Source organism: Erpetoichthys calabaricus, chromosome 12, assembly GCF_900747795.2.
Source record: "Erpetoichthys calabaricus chromosome 12, fErpCal1.3, whole genome shotgun sequence".
In the NCBI taxonomy this organism is placed as follows: domain Eukaryota; kingdom Metazoa; phylum Chordata; class Cladistia; order Polypteriformes; family Polypteridae; genus Erpetoichthys; species Erpetoichthys calabaricus.
In genome coordinates this window covers 54,649,324-54,673,238 of record NC_041405.2, presented here as the reverse complement: position 1 = coordinate 54,673,238, position 23,915 = coordinate 54,649,324, and the positions used below count along the sequence as shown (strand labels likewise).

The following is a 23,915-nucleotide window of genomic DNA, read 5'->3' as shown; positions in this document are numbered from 1 at the left end:
TCATTGCACAATAAACAGCCTAACGTCATAGGCTACAATTCTTGATAAATCGGCAACTGCCGCTTTCGCAGTCGTGTTTTATCGATCGTCGGCCATCGTCTAATAATAAAGCACAAATAAAATAATATGCAGCATTTATACCTATGCGTATACAGTTTAATATTGAAAGGGCATATTCCGCCAATCTAAACTTGCAGCACTCGTGGCACTGTCATTGTTTGGGCGGCAGGTGGCAGCACGGGCTCCGCCCTCCATCCACTGCTGCCCCGCCTCCCTCGCGTGACTCCGGGAAGCAGCTTAAACCGGTTAAAGCGGACCACACTGCACTCCATGGGAAGCACATACAGCTGCGGTGCGATTTAGTAAGGGTTGTACAAGTCGAGACAGACGTACCGAATCTCTGTGCTGCGCCGGTGTTTTCTAGCATATCTACTGTTTTCTTCACCATGAGGCCGAAAACCGCCAAGGACGGACGGACGAACTGACCGGTTTGACGGCGTCTAAATTCCGGAAGATTCGCACGACCGACTTTTCGGCTGTTTTATGTTTAAGTGAAAGCCGTCTGCGCATTCTTTATGACGTCCTATAATTTACGTTAATCACTTGATATTGTGTTGATTCATTTATTGTTTGTGAAGGCCATTTCCTGTGTGATGGACTAAAACTTGTAGTTTGTTCCAGATGAAGTTGTGGGATTGAACTCTGGTGGTAAATTGTTTATTGTCTTCACTTTTAACTTTCACAATCTGGGTAAGTTTAAAAGTTCGATCTCCTTGTGTAGCGTTTTTTACTTTTAACTATGACTTGTGTGTGAAGAGTAATTATTGGGTATTCATATTAAAACTGTCTGTTGACCAGGAGAAGCGGGTGATGCCGTTATCAATACTTGACACACTTAGTGTTTATTTTTCCCCCCTACTTGGCAGGACAGTTTGTGGGAGTTAAGGAAGAGTCGTGTCCTTTTATTAAAGCTTTGACATTTTTACTAATAAAACTGGCACATCCAAGTAGTTGCATCTGGTAACTTATTAATAAAGAGCAAACACATGCATTACATAATAAATTGCACAAGGCGAAGTGTTCTGGTCAAGTTAACGACAAAGTACAGGGAATGAATATCGACACAATCGTTAAGGAGTTACCCAGAGCTCTGTTTATCCGTTTAGGTACAAATAAAAATAGGAAGATTAATGTAAAAATGCGGTTTAGGAATATGAATGGATAAAGAGTCAGGAGCATCCACAGTCAGAAATCGACGCTGGTGTTGGACATTTTCAGGGTACGTTCGTTCATTTACAGCTAACAATTAACCCAACATAATGCCTCTAAATAAAACATTTGCTGGAACCTCAATCCCTGAATAGAACTTGTAAAATCATAACACCCCTGCAAATTTCGACAACTCTGGTCACTGCAGCTGCAAGGCACATTAAATGACAAACACGGTAGGAGGGATGAGGCCAAACTTCATCTAATGCAGGGGTGGCGAACCCCGGGCCTGGAGGGCCACAGTGGCTGCAGGTTTTCATCCTAACCATCTTCTTAATTAGTGACCAGTTTTTGCTGCCGATTTCTTTTCCTGTAGTTTTAATTGACTTGACTCGGGCCCCTTAGTTGTTTAGTTTTCCTTAATTAGCAGCCAAACAATTTTAATAATAATAATAATTTTAAAGCAAATAAAAATTATCCATTATCTAATGGATTATGTATTTATTTTTTGCTTTAAAATACAGACTGCGATTATACTACAACTCTGTAATGAGTTTTCCCATTACCCCGTGTTCATTTACGTCGACAAGTCTGTTAAATACTACTTTCTTATCTTTGGGTGATAAGTGGGGAAAAATAGCTAGTTGTTCTATTAGATTGAATTTTAATAGACTATACAAGTACTTCTTTTAAAGTCATGTGCATTCCTTGCTTGTTCCGTATAGCTTGGAATACAAAAAAATTAAAGCTGACATTCGGAAGACTGAGAATGCAGAAATATCTCATTGTTTTATGAATAAAACGTGCCAAGTAACCCTCAAAATACCTTTTAAATTTAGTTAATTGCATACATCTAAATGGATGCTTTATATATATATATATATATATATATATATACAGCAAGTTAAGATATCATAAGAACGTAAGAAATTTGATAAAGGAGTGGAGGCCATTCAGTCCATCAAGTCCATTTGTTTAACTAATACTGAAGCTGTCAATATCCCATCCAGATTCTTCTTGAGTGTTGTGAAGATTTCTGCTTCAACTGCATGTCTCCTTAGATTGTTCCAGAGTCCCACAAATCTTTGTGTAAAGTAATGCTTCGTGGCTTCAGTTTTAAACGCACTTCCCCTTAATTTCCACTGATGTCCTTGAGTCTGTGATTCATCCTTTGCAGAAAGGATGTTTGTTGGATCTACTTTATCTCAATGCCTTTGAGAAGTTTAAATACCTGGATTACGTCCCCATGCTGTCTCCTCTGCTTGAGACCCATTGTTATTGCTTTTTGTTTAGTGGCAGCCATCCTTCTCACAGTCTCTTGAGGCTTTTTTTGTCTGCTTTATTTGGATATTTATTAATCACACCTCTAATATTCACATTTTCCACCACAATGATGTAACATACTCGCAACAACACATATATTAATAACTTTAGCAATAACTGCAAATGTATATTTCAATTTAACTGCAAATGTGTATTTGTTTTATCTTTTAAAGAAGTAGGGTTTTCTCCATTAATGTTCCTGATGTGTGCTTATACATATAAAAGGAAAAAAGCATTTAAGCTCAACTTTGTCATGTGTTTACAGTACTGAGATTCTTCCAAGGGGTCTGTGACTTTTAATATTCTGAGATGACTTCACCAATCTCTGTAATGCTTTTTGGTCCTAAGCTAAGCATGTGCCATACCAGGATGAAACACATCTAGTAAAGATTTCAGTTTATAATTACAAAGGTAAAACTAGATGGAGAATACCAGAACTTGCTTAGATGCTTGGTCAATGGTGTCTTCTTGTTCGTATTTTGTGTGCTATAGTCATAACCGTAAGATTAAAGTTATGACTGCAGGGTTAGTTCTTGCCTTGCACCCAGTGTTGTCAGAACTAGCTTCAGCACTCTCCTTAATAACAACTCAAAGTCCTCTCAGTTTTGAGACAATATGCTGAAACCTCCCACCAAGATGAAGTCCTTCTGAAAACCTTGCTAAATGCCCATCACTAATGTAGCATTGAGTTGGACGTGTTTAAACAAACAGGCCTGCAGCAAGCAGTTTCTCACAGGTAGCACTTTAGTAACAAATCACTGTAGACTCCGTTTCATCAAAACAACTTATTGTTGCAGTTTTTTTTTTTTTTTTTGCTCTCTACAGCCAAAGCTCCAAAATGATGAGTTGCTTTGCTTGAACGGCGTTTCTGAAGAGAATTCACTGAAAGAAGCATTTTATGGCATTGTCCAGTTAATTCCATTACCAACCAAACATCCATTACAAATACCTTTTTATTTTTGTTGTTCTGCTACCCTGCAAACACAGAAAACCCATTCCTCGCCCGGGAATTTAAAATTGGCCAAGTTTAGAACTCTGCATGAAGGAACAAAAAATAGTATAAAAATAACCCAATGTTTAAATGCAAAAGTAAAATAACACATTAGAAATACCTTTCCTTAATACTAGAAGTATCTAAAATAAAACAAGTGAGTTTGACATGTATGTAGTGGAGCAGAATTATGATAAACCTGGTTAAATAACAAAGTTGGTAATGAGTATAACATAAGAGGGATATTTTTTTTTAAAATTTATTTAGGAAGGATAGACTGAATTGTGCTGTTTGTGTCAAACAGAATTTAAACTCCAGCCCTATTCATTTGGATGATGAGCTCGACTGTACTGATGAAATGTGGCCTCTCCTGGAAAGCATTTAGGGAAAGAGGCCTTATTTTAGGAGTGTGTTATAGACCACCCAATGCACACCGTAATTTCAGTTCACATTTGTAATAACATTAAAAAGGCATATTTATAGGGGATATTATTGTCATGGGGCACTTCAGCTAACCAAATATTAACTGGGATAACATTGAAAATAGTGGAGCACTAGAGCAGGAGTTTGTTTTTTTAAGTAATCCATGACATTTTTTTTTTTTTTTTTTTAACTACAGTATGTAAATGCATCCGCGTGCGGAGTCAAGTGACCATAATATAATAGAGTTTTGGAGGAGTGCAGATGCCAAGACTAAAACTGTTAAGTTTAACTTTGGTGGGGCAAAGTTTGAGCAGATGCTGGAAAGTCTAAGGAGGTTAGACAGAGATAAGCTTTGAAGTGTGGAGACAGTCGAGAAGCAGTGGGACAGGTTTAAAAATGTTTTGCATGTAATGTAAGATGGGTACATATCTAAATTTGTGGGAAATTGGGGGGGTTGGAACTCCACGGTGTATTAATACAGAATTAAAAAAGAAGCTGCAAAGGAAAAAAAACAGCTGTATATGCTTTGAGATTAAAAACTCCTGTTTGAATTGTAGGGTTTATGAGCACTTGAGGGCAGACATTAAGAAGGATATTAGGGAGGCAAAAACACCGAGGGGAATATAGCAGATAAAGTGAAAGATGACCCAAGAGATTCTTTCAGTATTTTGGTAGTAAAAGATCAGTCAAGGAGAAGGTGAAGTGCATTAGAAATGGTAAAAAGGGGGGGGGGGGGGGGGGGGGAGAGAGATTCTAACTGTGGAATAGAGGCTCAGAACTCATTTTTCTGAGATCTTCAAATGTGAGGAAGTAGATCATTTCCCAGCAGTAAAAATGACTACTAAGCAAAGTGGTTTGGAAATTTTAGAGGGAGAAAGAAGAACTGCTTGGATTAAATAGGCTGAAATCAGACAAATCACTAGGATCAGATATTTACCCTCGAGTTCTTAAGGAGGTTAGTGGGTACATATATAAACATAGGACAGTAAGCTTAACATGCATCACAGGAAAATTAATGAAGGGAATTATTAAGGATAAGATTAAGCAACATATGGCAAGGAGTTTACTGAGCAGTCAACATGGGTTCAGAAGCGGGAGGTGGTGTTTTACTAACATGCTGGAATTTTGTGAGGAAGCAACAAAAGAATACGATCAAAGTGGAGCATATGATATTATTTATCTTGACTTTCAGAAAGCATTTGATAAGGTGCCACTTGAGAAGTTGGGCATCAAACCAAAAGAAGTGGGAGTTCAGGATGTTTTGTAGAAGGATGCAAAATTGGCTCAGACTCGGAAAGCAGAGGGTTAGGTTCCTTGAACCCCATCAGAATTGGCTGACATTAAGAAAGGTGTTCCACAGGAGTCAGTGCTAAAGTTGCTGCTATTTTTAATATATATTTAAATGATATGGATAGGAATTTAAGTAACCAGCTGTTGAAGTTTTTAGACAAAACTAAGATGGGTGGATTGGCAGGTAATATAGATCTCCAGGCTACACAAAGAACAGCAGCACTAGAAAAAGTGCACAGAAGAGAGACACGGCTGATTCCAGGGGATGAATTATGAGGAAAGATTAAAAGAGCTGAGCCTTTTCAGTTTAAGCAAAAAAGATTGAGAAGGGGACATGATTGAAGTGTTCAAAATAATGAAGGGAATTAGTTCAGTTGATCAAGACTGTTATTTTAAAATGTTCCAGTAAAGGGTCTTTTTCATATTTTGTACCATCACAGTACAGTTTTTTGGTGGTGGTTAGTATTGGAGGTTTTACAGTGATTTCCCAGTTTATGAATCTTGTTTCTTTTCCATTGCTAAAACAAAAAGTCATCACTGTTTAGCTACTTAACAATGTGGTGCTTTGCTTGATGCCACTGGAGCAGGGGTCCTAAAGTTTGGTTCCTGGGGGATACAGTGACTGCAGGTGTTTGTATGGTACGGTTTGTCTTTTAGCTAGGGTCTGGCCATGTGTATATTTTTATAGACCCTGAGCTTATAGAAGGGTGCCACACTGCATTTTTTTTTAAATTGTTTTAGTACATCTTAAGTATAGATTTAAGAGGAAAATGTTCTTTAGAAAATGGCTTCACATTTCGTCGGATTATGAAATTATGATCTTGAAGATGTTTTAGGGGTTTGTAAGGCTAAAATATTTTGTAGTTACAGTAATCTCAATCATCCTTAATCTATTGGGTTGCTAGGTGACCCTGTGATGATTGAAGGCGGGTGTTTGTTTGGGTAATTACGGTATATTCTCAAGGTTTACAGTCAGTTATCCACTGGTAATGGTACTGCTGAAAATGTGTCATTTTGTCAGAGCCATTTGAATGATGTGAAAATGTTTTGTAAATGTGACATGGTTGTACTAAAAACTAAATGCTGGATATTAGACATAATAGAAAAGGGACATGGTCGACAGTATGATAAAGATTTAAAATACTGTCTGTATTTCTAACAGGTTCCCAAAGAATTTAGTGACACAGAGTAACTGACAGTTTATAGACTGCACACACACATATTAGATCCTGCAAAAGCAGAAGAAGTTAATTACTAACTGCATTAATTCTTTGAGTGTTCGATGCCAGAGGGCGGAAACAAAGCTCCACAAGAAAAAGAAAAGGCAGCAAATGCCACTAAAATAAGGCGTCGTATCACCAGCTTTACAGGTTTCTTTCCTGGGGTTAACAAGCAAAGAATTTTTTTTTATTTATCGGTGTATATAAGAACTAATTAGTCTTCAAAGTATTTTACTTTTTAAAATTTTTATTTGCTTATTTGGCTTAATTTTTTTTGTTTATCCAAGTGGATCACATGGCCACACAGTGTCAACCGAAAGATTTAAACTCTCAACCTCGAGGTTTGAAGTTTAACCATTTATAATAAAAATAGCATGTTGACTGTCTTAATGTAACTGTCAGTGGCATGTGTCCTGCACTTGTGTATATATTCCAATAACATTTTACAACCCCATAGGAATATGATTTCTATTTAATGCATTGCTGCATGCCTATGATAGACTCATGCCCCCTTTTTAAACCTGTTGAGTGCCATGATAGATTTCAGTTGCCATTTAGAACAATCTAGAGGAAAACGGGCCTATTCAGCCCAACAAAGCTTGCCAGTCCTATAAACTTCATTTGTCCAAAATAACATCAAGCCATGATCTGGTACTGGGATATGGATATGAGAGGCAGCATTTGCTTTGAATTGTTTGGGACTTATTGCTGATTGGGCTTGCCAGAAAAAGATGTGCACTTAATTTATTTTACTTATTTTAAGTAAATTTTATAGGCTTACAATAAATGTTTTATTACCTAAGCATAGGCTTTGGGGGAAGGAATCTGTGAAAGTCTTTTATTTTGATAAAGATGTAGCTATTTTAGTTAACTGACCGGTTTTATAAAATGTTATGCATAGGAAAGCGTTTTCCTCCCGTAAGTTCAAATAGTTTAAAATAACATAGTAATTAAATCTTTCATTTCCACTGTATAATTTGTAAAAATAATTGACAAAATAATTTGTTTTAAACAGTTTTAAGTCAGATTTGAGTGTTTTATTCTAGATTTTCTGATTTTTGGAGATGCTTATATAAAACTTAATGCTCAAAGAACTTGTTTCGCAAATGATGCTGAGAAATGTTTTTGCATATTTTTAATACTGTTTGTTTGTTTGTTTGTTTCAGGAGGCATTTTATGTTTTAATTTGAAACATTGGAGATGTGTCTTGGACATTTCAGAATAAAAGTGTGCAAGCTTCCCCAATGAATCAAGGACCCCAGCCTGTATTTTCCCAGAACACAACTTTGCAGACCAGTAAAAAAATGGAGGTCTTGCTGGTGAGATGCTGTTTGTACTGTTGTTGTTTTTTTTTTTTTTTGTTTGTTTTTTAAGAGAAATGACTTTGTAAGTAAGATATTCTGAAAATGAATTTTACTGGAAAATAAAAACATAATTGTTTATATTTGTAATTGAAAGGAAGAATTCTGAGCTATTCCTCTTTTAACAAACAATTCTGAAGCTAGAATCCTTTATGGAAGTGTTCATTGATTCTCAGCGTACAAGTCTCTTAATACAACAGGACCCCTCTTTTAATGGTGTGTATTGGCTGATTTTTACCAATTACAAAACACCAGCCTGAATTGTGTATACGATTTAACATTTGATAACTTTAATTATGAATTTGTCTAGTCCAGCCTTGATTAGCAGAGTTGGATTTCAGGCATCCAAAACTTCCCAGTACCTTATTATGAAGTGCAGCTGGCTTGAATTCTAAAGCAAGAAGTGGTTCTGAACCTGCAAGTTATGTATTTCTCTTGTTTGTTCAAGAGTCATTTATGCTATATTTGCTGCACATATGATCAAGGGTTTATTAAAATTTTAATAGCAAGCCTAAGAAACCCCATGACTTTTGTGAGAAACCTGATTTAAGAATATGATTATTAACAATTAGGAAAACAGTGAACGGAGTATACAATAAGTTACAACTTTTACTCTGTTAACTGTCTTGTTGGGCTTCTGACTTGTGGAATCCATATTACTAACCGAGAATGGTAAACCGGAAGGTACAGACGCAGGTCTCGGTAAACTGGAAGGCACAGACGCAGGTACACGGCGATGGACCCAGGAGACATAGTGCGCAGGCGCCTACAGGGCGCGTCTCATAAACCGCAAGCGAAGTCTGATCCACCACGAACGAACGAGTTACGGCTCAAAAACGAAAGAGCTCAACTAACGTAAATAAGACATGAAGCAACAACGCGCCCATAGCTAATGAGTAACGACACTGCCACACAGAAAAGAGGATTCTGCACTGCACCCCAGAGTCAAACGGAAGACACTACGGAGTCCACAAAGAGAGTACGGAAGGCGCAAGCGAAGTCTGATCCACTGCGAACCTACAACGCGCGTCTAACACACCGCAGGCAAAACCCCGAGATGGTACAGAAGCCCCAGAGATATGGACTCCACAGCATATGTGAATCACATTACAGTAATACAATAATATGAGTACTCGCAGAAAAAACAAACACAAGACGCCTCGGCGTCCCGCCCCACGATCAAACTGGAGAGAGTACGGAGTCCCCAAACGTCCACAAGACACAGCATAGTCAAACCCGAGATAGTACGGAGGGCGCATGCGCCTACAACGACAACCACATAAAACACACACACGGCACCGGAGGTATAATATTAATAAACGAACGCTCCGTATTAAACGGACAGAATCCCCAAACGTCCAGAGTACACAGCATATGTGAAGCACATTACAGTGACACATTACTAACAGTACAACCACAGAACACACAGACACGAGACCAGATGGAGGAGTACGGAATTGTACACACCCACACTACACGGCATAGTCAGACCCGACATAGTATGGAAGGTGAGGGCGCCTAAAACGCCGCAGCCAGAAATCCAGGATAGTACAGACGCCCCAAAGATCCGGACTCCACAGCATATGTGAATCACATTACAGTAATACAATATTATAAGTACTCACGGAAGTAACAAACACAAGAGGCCTCGGCGTCCCGCCCCACAGTCAAACCACAGAAAGTACGGAGTCCCCAAACGTCCACAAACCACAGCATGGTCAAACCCGACATAGTACAGAGCGCCTACAACGACAACCATGTTAAGATTATAATAACTCCATACCAAGGAAAACTCCTTCACGGACAACACGCCATCTATACAACAAATGTTGTGTATATCTGTACTTCCTATATACGTCATCTACACCTTTACACTCCAATATATCTCATACATAGATCTGCACATCTATACCTACATAACAATTAAACTGCTATTGTCATTTACATATATTACATAGACCTACAGATATCGTGGCAGTGAACATGATACATATGTAACAATCACGAAGAAAGACAATAATCTCTATCAAATGTATTTCGGGTTACCCAAGACCAGGGGTTGGCGAGCGAAGCCCCCTAGTTACTTCAGACTCACTGTTGTAACACATTCTCAAGTGAATGTTTATTTAGCATGCCGTTCCATGCCTCTCTACTAAAATGGTCAAATGAATACATCATTCACGTAATTTATAATGGCATTTAAATTATGTCTAAAATTTACTTGCCTACCCCTTGAAGTAATCTATAGTTTTTCAAGAGCTGTGTTTTGATGCAGAATATTTTGAAGTATGAGTTGGTCAAAATTTATTTTGGAAGAAACTGCAGTTCATGAACTAAACAACTGTGGTTTTTTTTTTTTTTTTCCCCCTCACATTTGCTAATAAATAAATAAAGGAAAGGTATTTGCTGTACTGAAAGCATTTTTGGAGCCACCTTAAGAAATGACTCTTTCACAGAGGAGGGTGGGAATAGTCGAGCCTCCAGCGTATGCTGGAGTAGGTTGGTGGCCGAGCTCTCCTGGATATATTTGATTGGTCAGTTATAAAGTAGGAGTGCATTTCTGTATGTACTGGCAAGACGTGCTTTTGTGAGCTTGGTATTGATATGGAGAAAGAAACAAATTATGCTGCTGAGCTAAGGCAAACATGAAAATGTGATGCTTTTCCCAAAATAGTCGTCTGCTGTTTCTGCGTGGAGAGAAGAGAAGAAAAAATCTCTGATCTTCTGCTAAATTAGGATTGTGGGATTTGGCACCTGTTTATTAAAAGCTGCATTATATGTAGTTCAACAAACATACTAATCTTTAAGTACACTGCTAGATTACATTTTTATAATCATTTCTGTTACATTATTGCAAAAATCAAAAAAAGTTAAACTTCATGGAATATATTTGTTTTGTAACACATTTATTATTGTTTTTAGCTCGGTGTTTGGATGTAGATTTTAATGGGTAAAATTTTGATGGTTCACTTCTGCATACTTTATTTCTATTTCATATGTGCGCATGCACACACAATTTCTATTGCCTCCCCCTACTTATGATGTGCTGTTCTGATCCTCGAGACACTCACTAACAAAGCACACACAGTTGGAGCTCTGTAGTCAAGGATGAGTGCTTACAGGGAGGAAAACTGGTATTGTTAGTGACAGGAATGGAAGACGCAAAAGACTCTCCAGATACAGGGAAGAGGAAGCTTGCCTCTATTAAGGTGGGTTGGAATGCACTAGTTTATCAGTTCTGTATGTGTAAGTAAGATGTCTGGTTGTTCAGGATTTTTAAATTTGAGACCTTTTCTTTTGCTTGAATGTGGGTTACTTGCTGGATTATAGGTTTCATTTTAGAAAGTGTGTGTGTTTACTTTTAATAAACTTAAATATAAATTAATTTTGGCAAGTAGAAATATTAGCTTTCACGTTGTGTTCATTGTGGGCAGAGTCTGTTTATAGGTAACATTGGTTTTGTACTCAATTTTAGAATTCTGTTGAATCCCTTTTAAGCCTATTTTACTTTTTTCAGAAACCTTTCTATTTTCAGGAAAATAATTTCTGTTCCATCCTCCAGAATTTTATGGAGTCGACCCAGACTGTCATTTATGCTGTTAGTCTGGCTTAGTTTACTTGTTAAATTAAAGACATTTGGAGTAACTTGCCTGTCAAGTTATTATTTTCTGAATTGTCATTGTTATGACACAAACATTGTCCCAGAAGTGCTTGTGTTAAGTTTCTGTGCTATGTGCACAGCACCCTTTATTTTCATGAAGTCCTAGGAACATGCCATATCTACATTAATGGTCTACTATTTTGTTTAATTTCTGCAGTACATTGTTCTGTTTAGCGTGCACTTCAGAGTAATGGTTCACTCCTTTCCATTCTGGATCACATAGTGTTACTCCACATGAATATAATATAAAGACCACTGAAGTTTTGTCTCCTTATCTTAAAAACATAACACTTTTTGATTTATGTAGAATTATGTGGTAAATCTTCAGATTCCATGTTGCATGTAATGGGTAATGTCTTCTTTCTTTCACACTGTTCTTAAAGCATATGCTGCACAAAATCTTAAATTAGCAGTTATATTGCAATCTGTGTGGGATATTTGTGTATAAAGTACTGTAAAGAAACTGGAGAAACACTCATTACATTTATGCATGCAGTAAAAATCCAACATGTTGACTCAAATGACCAGGATCAGTAAATTTGAAAAGGTAGTGCTAACCTTTCAAGAAATGTTGCTTTTCTGTCATGAACATAAATTAAACCGTATTGAACATGCTTAATTAGGAAGAAACCATAATCACCAGTTCTTCCTTAACTCCAAATAAATGCAGGTGTCTGCCTAAAATGGCTGTGAGCACCATTAACATGTTTCTTAAGTGTGCTTCAGTGCCATTTGTCTTTATGAAGTATTTTAAGTGTACATTTCTGGCAGGATTTTGCATGCACTTTAGGCATAAAATTTTAGCTTAACATTTTCTGTCTGAATTAAAGCATGTCAGTACCTCTTTGGGTCTTGTAAATGAAGAGACGCACAACAATACTTGTTGCCATCTTTGCTATAAATATATTTGTATGAAGATTATACATTTATGCTGAATTGTTAGTAAGAGAATCTGTCTGCCAGTTATAAACAAAAAAAAAAAGTGCAATCTTAACTGTCTATAATTGGTGTGGGCTTTGTGTAAAGTGAGTGGTTGAATGGTCTTACGAATGGAGACCAAGTTTTAGAATGTTTTAAGCAGTAAGTAGATGCTATGATTGTTTGCAGTTGTTCATGAAAATCAGTGGTACAGCTTTTGTTTCAGATATGTGGGATTTTGTTAGAAGGGCTGATGGTTTTTAACTGGATTTTTGTTTTTTAGGCTCACCCAGTTTTTAAGGCTTTTATGTGTGGTTCACTCAGTGGGACATGTTCTACTTTGCTCTTTCAACCTCTGGACCTCATTAAGACAAGACTACAAATACTTCAAAACTCTGTTCATAGTGGGTAAGTCATCATTTTTTTCCATATTGGAGTTTGGGCACAGAGTACTGTACCTGTCCTCTACTGGTGAAAGTTCCTTTGATAACCGACTGAGCTAGACTGGTGTGGGGAAGAGATGTGGATCAATTGATGATCATCAGTTATCTGCTTTGCTTTTAACAATGTCAGTAATTGAGACCCCTTTGGTAGGGTCCCACTTTATTGTACTTGCCTTTTCCTGTAGGTAGTGGTCTGGGGCCTTCCGATTTATTAACATAATAGAAGCGTTCATTTTAAGAAACAAAATGAAACGATTTGTTGATAAATAAGGATAATAAATATATATTAAAGAATGGGCCTGAGTCAGATAAATATGCCACAGATAAGACTGTTGTTTTTTCACTGAATCACTGGATTTTTTTTTTTTTTTTTTTAAACAAATGTTTTTATTTACAATTTTTTCCTTCCATCTTTGGTACTTTAGACTGAAGTTACATTGACGTTGCACTTTTCCTTGCATGAGTGCATAGCTGTGGTTAAGAGGACTTTGGTTACTGAATGCTCACTTGTTTTCAGTTTAATGACAACCTTGTAAAAGCCAGTATTCGTGTTAATCACGGTGCCAGAAACTGGCAGTGTGTTGTATGTTGATTAACCCATTCAGGTAGCAATTTCACTGTACTCTGTGCACATAATAGTAATAACCCCATACATTCATACCTGCAAGTTGTTATTCTTGAGCTTTTTAAATAGTAACAAACAGAATGTAAGCTTTGACCAGCTGTGTACTAGATGATAAGAGTTTTTGTATCATAAAACTGCTCAGAATTTTAAGGTTTTCTCTGTGGATTAGTAATGTTGGTCTGGGTTCAAGTGAAGAGCTTTGCTTGCAGGGGAGGGCATTTCTTGTCCTTGTAGTGTGGTACTTTGATAGTATCTGTTGTGTGGAGTAGTTGTCCATTAAGTTTGGAAATTAGACTCTTATTTTTTTCATGTCTCCTCACTGTGGTACTGTGTCTTCACAAAAATGTGGGCACTGAGACCGCTTTCTTGAAGTAATGCTTTTTTGGCCGATTAGTTTGTCACTGTCACAGAGCCAAAACTTAAAAGCTGGTCTTAGAACTAAATAATGACTCTCCCAGGGTGTTCACAGGGATTCCAAGATATCTAGGTCTAGGAGCTCTTAGGAGAGTAGATACAGGGTGCTTTCAATCCCGAAAGCAGTTGAAAAGATGGATGCACTTAGTTTTTAAGAGGAGGTTTTGCTTCTGCTTAGTGGATCAAACTCAACTTCCAGGTACATGAATGCTTACAGGTGTACAAGTGTATCCATCAGAGTAAGCAGAAGTCCAGTTTGTTGCGACACGTTTCAATATAAATGTCCTTCCAGGTGCTACTGGGCCTGGCAGAAGCCTGCTGAGATGTTGGCTCACTTTTGACTAATGGTTATCAGATGAAATTCACTAAGAAAGGGGATCTAATGTTTGTAATGATAAAAGCAGCAAAAAAGTTCCACTCCATTCTGGAATGTGATTGGGAGCAAGGTTTTGTCCGTCTTTGTCAGTTCTGAAACCTGTCAATATAGGCAGTGCCCAGCTTAACTTCTGGAGCTCAGGTATTTGTTTTTCACAGCTACAGTCTCTGCTCTTGATGCAGTGTGTGCTTAAAATAACTGGTCCTGCTATTCAAATGCGAGTGCTCATAACATTATTGCACAATTTGCCTATGGATTGCCAATTGCTATTCTAGGCCCTAGAGGTAGAGTTTTCTGCTGAATAATACTGGTTAATGTATTTTATGGCTCAGACACAAATCTCATCTGAAAATTGTTTTTTTTTCTGATCCTCCTAAGAATATGATTGACTTTAATCTCTGATTTAGTTGTTAACTAGAACATATGCAAGTTAACATCTTCAGAGGCATTTACTGTCTTACCATTCCTGGAAAGGCCAACTTGCAAGCTGTGGCAGATGAGTCCAGGTGGCTAATTGAGTGTTGTGTGATCAAACTGTGAAACTATCCTCTTTTCTAAGAATGAGTTGCTGTACTCTTCAGTATGCATGTGCCCAAATATATATATATATATATATATATATATATATATATATATATTTTTATATTTGCTCTTTGTTCTCCAATGTGGATGTAAAACGTCTTCCCTGCCACAAATTGCACCTTGTTATAGGATTGCGAACAGAGAGAAGAAAGATGGCATAAGGTGCATTCTTCAGTGTTCCTTGATGTCTTGCCTGTCTCTTTAGCTACCATATAGAACAGAGTAATGTATAGTATTGAAAAGGTACTTTAGTTTTTGTTAACAAACTGGCTAACAGAGCACAAGAGAAGCTTTATAATGTTCTGTTAGGCAAGCTGACAATGTCTGACAAGCTTGTTAAAAAGAAAATAATGATGCTATAGTGTCAACAACAAATGTTAGAATTTAAGCTGCAGTGAGTGAAACTTGTGGTTTCTGTTTACAAAAGACTAAACACATGTTTAATGGTATGCAAATTAAAACTAAAGTATTGTTTTTAATACTTAACAAGAAATACAAACTTTTTTTTTTTAAGAATTTGGAATTTCACTTGTAAACTACAGCCTAATTCTAATTACTGGCAACTGAAATCTCCAGCACAACTAAGTTCTCAAATATGAGAGGCAGGTTCTTTATGCTCGGTCTCTTTCTTCTCTTGTCTATAATTCTTGAAGTTGTAGTAAGAGGCCATCACTGATCACACTGGTGCATAGTGCTAGCGGAAGTGTTCCTGCTAAAGTAGCCATGGCTGTTAATCCAATTATATTGCTTGCCCAGTAGTGGGGTACACAGTCTGATCTCCGTGTTAGTAAATTAAGGTGGATATGCCTGTAGTTCAAATGTATTGTCGTTTGGAGAGTAGAATGAAATTATTTCTTACAAGTCTCCTCAGAATAGTGATAGTAATACAATGCTATTGAAAGATAAGCAACCAAATGTTTGTGCTGCATGTGCATTGTTTTGTAATATTAATATTATTCTTTTTTCTTTTTTATGCCCACGATGTTTCTGTATGGCTTGTGATTCTTATGACTTGGACACAGTTGCTTAAAGTCTGCATAGGAAAACTGCCACTTTAATAGATTTTAGACACTTAAAGCAGCCCTTCTCAAAAATGGAAATCTTTGCGTGCACAAAAAATAACTTCTTATGCTGTCGGGTATTGTTACGTTTTTTGCTGTAAGGTAGCGTGAATTGCTCATGCATCAATAATGTTGGAGAAACAACTTGCTCTCCCTGTCTGACTCATTTTAGAGACATTTTTACAATATGATATTGCATATAAGGACACTACCGTCTACTAGTTATATCTGTTTAGCAATATTGGATAGATTTTATTTATTTTTTATTATTCTTGCCTAATCTTCTTTGTAGCTTTCTCTTTGACATCTTGTAAAGTACTTTGAGCTACGTTGTTTGTATGTATGAAAATGTGCTGTAGAAATCAATGCTGTTGTCTGTGCCGATCCAAGCGGGTTTTGTACCTGTGTGTAGGTTAAGTGTGTTAATGTGATTTACAAATACTTGTACCTGAACATACTAGAGGTTGCATTGTGATTTACTTTGTCCCCCTATTATCATTTTTTCCTGATGGTGGTTTTGCTTTTGTTGGTTGAAGTTTATGTAAAGAGACCGCGTACATGAAGTGCAGCTGGCAACGAATTCAAGCCAGTGACATCAAGCTATACAAGGGTTTGGTAGTGACGTGCATAGTTCAGGGGAGCGACAAATCGGTGCATACATATGTTACATGCAAAATGAATGAACTCTCGTATGTTGAAAAAGTGAATCCCTTCACAGTGGAAATGAATTAGAAAAAAAATAATCCATGCTTTTATTTATCTTTTGGCAAAAGTATGTAACTGTTGCATCATCATTAGTGGCGTCTCACTCTGATTATCATACAGAGGGTCCAGTGCACTCATTTGTAGCTAAGTGAAAAAATTTGTAACTGAATTTGTATTTCAAACTTTAATGAAGTGGGTAAAATGGAATTGATCAATTTTATTTATTTGTAATTTCAAATTTGTATGTTTTACTGGTTGCTGAAGTACACTTTTTTTAAATAAACCTGGAATAAGGGACACAAATGCAAAGCTCAAATGCTAATAAATCTGATTTGGTGTGACAGCATGTTGTGTTTAACAGATTTTTGCACAGCTAGCGATCTCTTTTCACAGTTCCCCTCCTGTCTTTTTATGTGAGAAGTTGAGTCAATTATTAATGTGCATCCAGACACCTTAGGTTTGCACACTCAGGTTTTTTGTACTCGCACTTTTTACTAGTACCAATCATTGCATTCCTAATCATTTGTGAAGATGAATGAGCCATCTGTACTACTTAGTCAACTCAGGAGAAGCACATCAACCTTGGGATGCTTCCTAATTTAACCTGACAGTTTCTACTGCTTGCATTAACTAATTGGTCGTATAGCACTTGAGCTCCTTTTGGTCTCTCCTCCTTACAGCTGTTTGCTTACCATATTTCATAAATGGACTCCCAACTCCATGGCTTTTAATTGAGAAGCTTTTGCAGAGGCTAAAAGTTTCAGATTCTCTTTAGCTGAGGTGCCAACTGTTGTTCAGGAATGCTTAGTCTGCCAGTTCTGTCTTGCCAATGTCCCCAACACCTGACCTGATTTTGATATCTACTTCAGGCAAGGTTGACCTTGTTCTTATTTGAATTTGCCAGACTTACAAGGACTACAGGAGCCATGCAGTGCAGCTGTAATGTTGCTTTAGCACATGTGCCAGTAACCAAATGGAGTCGGGCAAAGCTTGGTTCCCATTCTGCTTACGCTGCGCTTTGATTTTATACATAAGACAAAGTCCCGAAAGGTACCTGTGAATTTTCATATCACCTTTGGTTCATACTCTCATTGTGGGAGCTCCTTCACAGAGACCATGTTGGTGCGGATTAGTTTCAGCCTGTTATCATAAAGACGAGACCACGACATCACTCAGTGACAGTGCTTTGAATAACACTTGGTATATTCGTTTTGCTCCAGTGTGCGTTTTTGTCTATAAAAGTCATTTTTATCTACAGGATCGGAAAATGCAAGGATTTTCAGTTGGGCCTGATGCCAGTGCTCAAACTAACTTTGAAATCTCTGCCTGTCATGAGGGTACATAAATGAATGTTGATTTTTTTTGAAGACCTGGATGTTGTGTAACAATTAATGTGTCTGTGGCCCTTTAACTAAATTAGGAAGTATTAAAATGTCTTAACATGTTAAAATTGTATTTCTTGTCTTGCTCTAGAAAACTGCTAGCTTGCTAAACATGAGTCATTTCTACTTATTGGGTTTGCACTACAGGTCTAAACATGTTGGCATGATCACGGTGCTCATCAATGTCGTCCGCACTGAAAAGATCCTGGGATTATGGAAAGGTGTTTCTCCGGTAGGTCGTCTTTATTTTAGCAGCCATAGTATCAATTGGACATTGGCCTTTATTTTAAGATAGAGTACAATGTATGTAAGTGCAATATGTATAATTTATAAAGAAAAAAGATGGAAGGAAATTGTTGTTGTTCCTTGGTATGTTAGATGGGCGCTTTTTATTACCTCACAATTTTCTCTTGTGACAAAAGTGACAGATTGCAAACTGAACCTTTTACCTGAACAGTATAATCTGATGTTAAGAATTTAATGTGTGAACTGTAAACCAGATCCTGATTTTTGAAAAGCATTCTTGGTTTTTGGTTTAAGTTATTTACTTTTTTTTATCTTTAATCGGTTAATAGTGACTTTACATTTTCACAATTGTTCCTTTATGTGGTTGCTAAAGTAGATAATATTTGGAATCTTCTAAATCTGTGTTAGAAGGGTTTTTTATAATTAACATGTTTTGGTTTCTTTATTCCAGTCATTTGTTCGGTGCATTCCTGGAGTTGGAATTTATTTCAGCACCTATTTTTCCCTCAAGCAACACTTCTTTTCTGAGAAAGCACCCACTGCACTGGAGTTGATATGTTTAGGTGCAGGTGCTCGGACTGTTGCAGCGACTTTCATGTTGCCTGTTACTTTAGTGAAAACACGTTTTGAGGTGAGATATTTGCATGAAATGGACTAACGCGTGTGAGAGCATATGAAGTTGAATTTGAGTTTTGGTAACCTTCATATAGAATTAAAAAAATATATATAATATGGACAAAAGTATTGGGATGCCTGACCATTAAACCAACAGGGACTTTACTGACATTGCATTCAAATACTTTGACTTCTTCAGTATGGAGTTGGTACCCCTTTGCAGTTATAACAGGTTCCACTCTTCTTGGAAGGCTTTCTGCAAGATTTTGAGAGTTTCCTGTGGGTGTTTTGTAGCCATTCATTCTGCAGAGCATTTAGGAGGTCGGGCACCGATTTTGGACAAGAAGGTCTGGCTGACGATCTTTATTTCAGTTCATCCCAAAGGTGTTTGTTGGGGTTGAGATCTGGGCTCTGTGCGGGCCAGACAAGTTCTTCCACACCAAATTTATCCAACCATGTCTTTAAACATCTTGCTGGAATAGAAAAGGACCTTCTCCCAAACTGTTTCCTCAAAGTTGGAAGCATAGCATTGTCCAAAACGTCTTGGTTTGCTGAAGCATTAAGATTGACCTTCACTGGAAGTAAGGGACCTAGCCCAAACCTTGGAAAAAAGCCCCACATCACTCTCCCTCCTCCACCAAACTTCACAGCTAGCACAATGCAGTCAGGCAGGTAACATCCTTTGGGTATCCACCAAACCGAGACTCTCCCATCTGACTGCCAAACAGAGAAGCGTGATTCGTCACCCCATAGAACGCGTTTCCAGTGCTCCACAGTCCAGTGGCAGTGTGCTTTACACCACTCCATCTGATGCGAGGCAATGGAAACCCATTCCATGAAGCTCTCACTGCACAGTTAATGCCAGTGGAAGTTTAGAACTCTTCAGCTATGGAATCAGCAGAGCTTTGGTGACTCTTATGTATCATGCACTTTACGTTGTCTTCCACTTTGTGGCTGAGTTGCTGTTGCTCCTAAATGCCTTCACTTTCCAATAATACCACTTGCAGTTAACCGTGGAATACCCAGCAGGGATGAAATTTCATGAACCGCCTCAGTGCAAAGGTGGCATCTTATCACAATACCATGGTTGAAGTCACTGAGCTCTTCAGAACGATCCATTTTGTTTCACAAATGTGTATAAATGGAGACTGCATGGTTGGTGGTTGATTTTTGTACACCTGTGGAAATGGATCTGAGATAGATGTATATAATATAAACTAGCTGTTCACATAGTAGTGAAACAGGACAAACTTTAAAAATCAATAAAAAAAAAAAAAAAATAGGTACTCTCCAACGTCAAATGTTGGCACTGCATCTGATGGTGTTCAGCTCTGACAGGTGAGCGTCCCCCGCGTGGGGAGAAGAGCATGTGGCCATGATATCTCTGGCAACCAACAGCTACCCTCTAAAACACACATGGCTCTGATTTCTTTCTCTCTCTCAAAAATGTTAAACGTTACTCCTTAGCAATCTGTAGATGGTGACGTGTGAACAAACTGGTATCGCTAGCTAAGCAGAGGTAAGGTACACTCCCAACGCATGGCAAGAGGTAGAGTGACTCGAACAGAGGCTGGCACATAAGTGAGGAGGGCCTTCCTCTCGGATTCACACAAATAAATCTGTACTGTAAGCAAACTATGACAGCACAGTCGGAGAAGTCTCAAAATCACCTGGAATGTTCAGGCAAATTATAGAAAGAAAAACCAATCTAAATCTATTAAGTAGTTCTCTCATGAAAAGCAGACAGATGTTGGATTTTTAGATTGATATATAGATAATAGTGTATGTCATTATTGAAATAACATTAAATATGACTGGTGACACCATATAGAGTAAGGACCTTCCTATAAGCTGCCCTAACCACAGGAGCAATTCAGTGCAAAAGATAATGAAGGGAAAAACAGCAAAATTTAGACCAGTTAATGAATTCCAGCTTAGCAAAATGTGGCTCAGAGACATGCCTTGTGTTAAAATGACTAAGTCTACTTGACAAAGAAAAAAAAATCTTAAGAGTTTACTGGCAAACAGTTGTTGAAATGCTGCTGGTCCTACTGTACACTTGTGTGGTGCCTCCCATCGTCTGCTCATCTTCTCCGCCCTGTTTGCTGTAAGAGCCGCTTGCTGCAGTTTCTTTCCGGTAGACCGCTGCACTGTTGAAGTCTGTGGAAAGAAATGCAACTCCAGTGGAGAAGAGGATCATGGGAAAAAGTTGAAGTAACACCCAGTAGGGTTTAGTGTGCATTTTTGATTTTAATTAAATTTGACAGCACCTGCCAAGTTCCTTGTGATATTAGCAGATATGACTGATTTCTATTGAACAGGAAATTTAGGAAGTAAAGGCTTAAGTATAAATATTTCATAATTACCTAAAACTGAATTAAATGGATTGGCCTCTTAAAGGGGACTTAAATGTGGTGTGTTATTTTGCTGAATTCCTGTAGCAAATGTGGAGAATGTAATGTGAAATGTTCAAGTGTCACTGATGAACGCCCGGTTTAGTTGACATAATTGTTTTAAATGTGTTGATGCTTGAAAGACTTCAATTTAGGCAGATTTGTGTTCTCGCCAGTCCACTAGAAGGTGGAGTGTTGTGGTAGAAAGCCTGGCCACTCGGAGACCACCGAGAGCCTGAAGATGCATGTGTCCTGCGTACAGTTCATGACTGTTTGTAAAACATTCACTGTAACGACGTTTCTTCTCTTCTGCCCCATTTTTACGTTAAGTTTGGCAAAGACATTATCTGAAACTTAAAAACATAACGTCAATGTAGTCCAGTGAATTTGTTTTCTGTTGTTAAATGTTTTAATGAATTGATGCTTATGTGAACTTGATAAAGCATCACAGCCTAAAGAGCTGCTGCTTGTAGAGAATAATCTGGCAGGGAATGCTCAATAACAATAGTCTGCTTTTTTTTTTTATTTATTCATATAAATAGAGTGGCAAGTATTGTTATTCAAGTGTGTTTGGAGCCTTGCGGAGCATTTACCAGTTGGAAGGGCCCCGCTCTCTCTTCACTGGGCTGACGGCCACACTCCTGAGAGATGCCCCCTTTTCAGGCATTTATGTCATGTTTTATACACAGACGAAGAGGATGTTTCCAGCAGGTGAGGTTCATTTTTATACATTATGAGATGTGTAATAAAATACGCATTATGTTGGTCAAGCACTCGATTCTGAGCATGTTTAGGTGGTTGTCCAAGTACTGTGTTTGTCTTAACCCGTTTTGTTTTCAGCAGTGTTAGTGCCTTTAATTCAGGTTTTGAAAATGTCAGCTCATTGCTTCCATTGATTTATACAGAATTTGTCATTTTTGCTGCACTTTGTAGTCACAGAAGCAATCTACTCACCTTGTCTGACCAAGCTGCCCACTCCGTAGAAACCTCCTCTGGTGCATCCTGGCTCTTTTGTTACGGGACAGTGCGTGCGGCTGGCTGCGGTGGAATGCATGTGGGGGCGACTTTTAACAACGCACTCCAACCACCGCAGTGACCAGCACTCAACCTGGAGAATCGGCAGTTCTGCCTTGAGGTCTTCTCCTGCTCTTTCACACTGTCCTGTACACATGACAAACTCCTGTGACCCCTCGCGTGTCTGTGCAAGGACAAAATAATCGCTCAGTGGCCAGAACAGAATCTCCATTGGATCGGATGTTCATCCATCAATGCTAAATAGATTTTTTTCCATTTTATACAACTTGATTGCCACTTCCTTCTTTGCTTTAAGCCATTTTTGTTTTTTGTTTTTCTTCCCACACCCACCTTGTAGAGGTCCTGAGCAGCAGTTATACGCCTCTGTTAAACTTCAGCTGTGGGGTCTTTGCGGGAGTCTTGGCCTCAGTGTTGACCCAGCCTGCCGATGTGATAAAAACGCAAGTTCAGGTGTCCCCAGGAAAGTTTCGACAAACAGGAGAAGTGGTCTCGTTCATTTTTCAGGTAAGCAGGCTTTGGACCTCTTATTTATTTTATTTAAATCCTATTGTATTGTTTTCCTCTATACTTCCATGTAACTTTATTTTATATTTCTTTCTTCACAAGACTTCTGGGTTAGCTGGATTTTTCCGTGGTGTAGTCCCACGGTCCCTCAGACGCACACTGATGGCTGCTATGGCTTGGACGGTATATGAGCAGCTCATGACGAAGATGGGCTTAAAATCCTGAATTGAGCAGAAGTGATGGCGTGACCAGGAGAGAACTGCTGGGTCTTCTCCCTCCCCCTCTAGCTGTCCCATTTGTAGCAGGCAAGAAGAAAAGCCTGTGGCCGGTGCAGGCTGAAGTAGTCGTGGGGGGTCTGCTTGTGAAATTTGTTTTTAAGTAGATGATGAGCTGTCATGGCTGAATGGGATGAACTGCAGTTGATCAAGGACAGAGCGACTCGGGTGTGGTAGTGATGAAGATGACTGAGGAGGAAGGAACCAAGTCCATCTGAATTATTGAAAGAGAAGTAAATAATTTATTTAAAAAGGGATCATTGCAGTCTGCACTTTTTATTTTATTTTTTTTTTGTCTGTCTCAGCGTTCCAACACTGGTGGCAAAAGAACTGTTAACTTTTTGAAACAGGATTTCTCCTCCTTCTGCCACCACCCGCTGGGTAACATTTTCATTTGATCTCCTCCTTCAAACTGGCGAGTGCTTCTAGATTTTGATCCACAGCCTGAATGAGGAAAATCTGACCAGCTTCATACACCAGAGTGACTACTCGTGTAAACCGCTGGAGCACACAAAACGAATCTACGCGTGGGATAATTGAGCAGGCCCCATGACCTCACAACATATTTTTAAATGTCAAGAAATTTAAGAAGATTGTTAGGTGGTTAAGGTATCAAATGGAAAAGTGTCTGTAATGTAATAATCTTGTGGGGTTAAAGAAAGTAAAGGTTGGTGTGCCCAGGGCTCTGCAGAGGGCCTCTGGTGCAGGAGCTGCAGTGCTGACCCCCTGTGACGTGTGCTGCCCAGTAAACGGACCCCCGGTTTGTCGTCTCTTCAGCACTCCTGTTGTCCTCTCTGTTGCTGCTTCTTGTGTTTTCTGCAAACTGTGTGGCCTTGAGCTGCTTTGGTGTAGATGTGGTGTTA

General features: G+C 38.4%; 1 protein-coding gene across 4 annotated transcripts; it reads left to right on the top strand.

Annotated features, from left to right (window-relative positions):
- The first annotated feature begins 300 nt into the window (after positions 1-300).
- Positions 301-23,915, top strand: slc25a38b (solute carrier family 25 member 38b). Of its 4 annotated transcripts, none has more exons than XM_028815569.2 (8): positions 301-708; positions 7,626-7,775; positions 12,680-12,804; positions 18,132-18,216; positions 18,682-18,861; positions 21,781-21,949; positions 22,611-22,777; positions 22,880-23,911. In XM_028815569.2, the coding sequence occupies exons 2-8, from the start codon at positions 7,701-7,703 to the stop codon at positions 23,000-23,002; spliced, it is 924 nt and encodes a 307-aa protein (XP_028671402.1). In that variant the 5' UTR covers positions 301-708; positions 7,626-7,700; the 3' UTR covers positions 23,003-23,911. The 4 variants fall into 4 exon arrangements, with proteins under 4 accessions (XP_028671402.1, XP_028671401.1, XP_028671403.1 ...); XM_028815568.2 differs by having other exon boundaries at positions 301-750; positions 7,623-7,775; XM_028815570.2 differs by lacking the exon at positions 301-708 and adding an exon at positions 961-1,279 and having other exon boundaries at positions 7,623-7,775.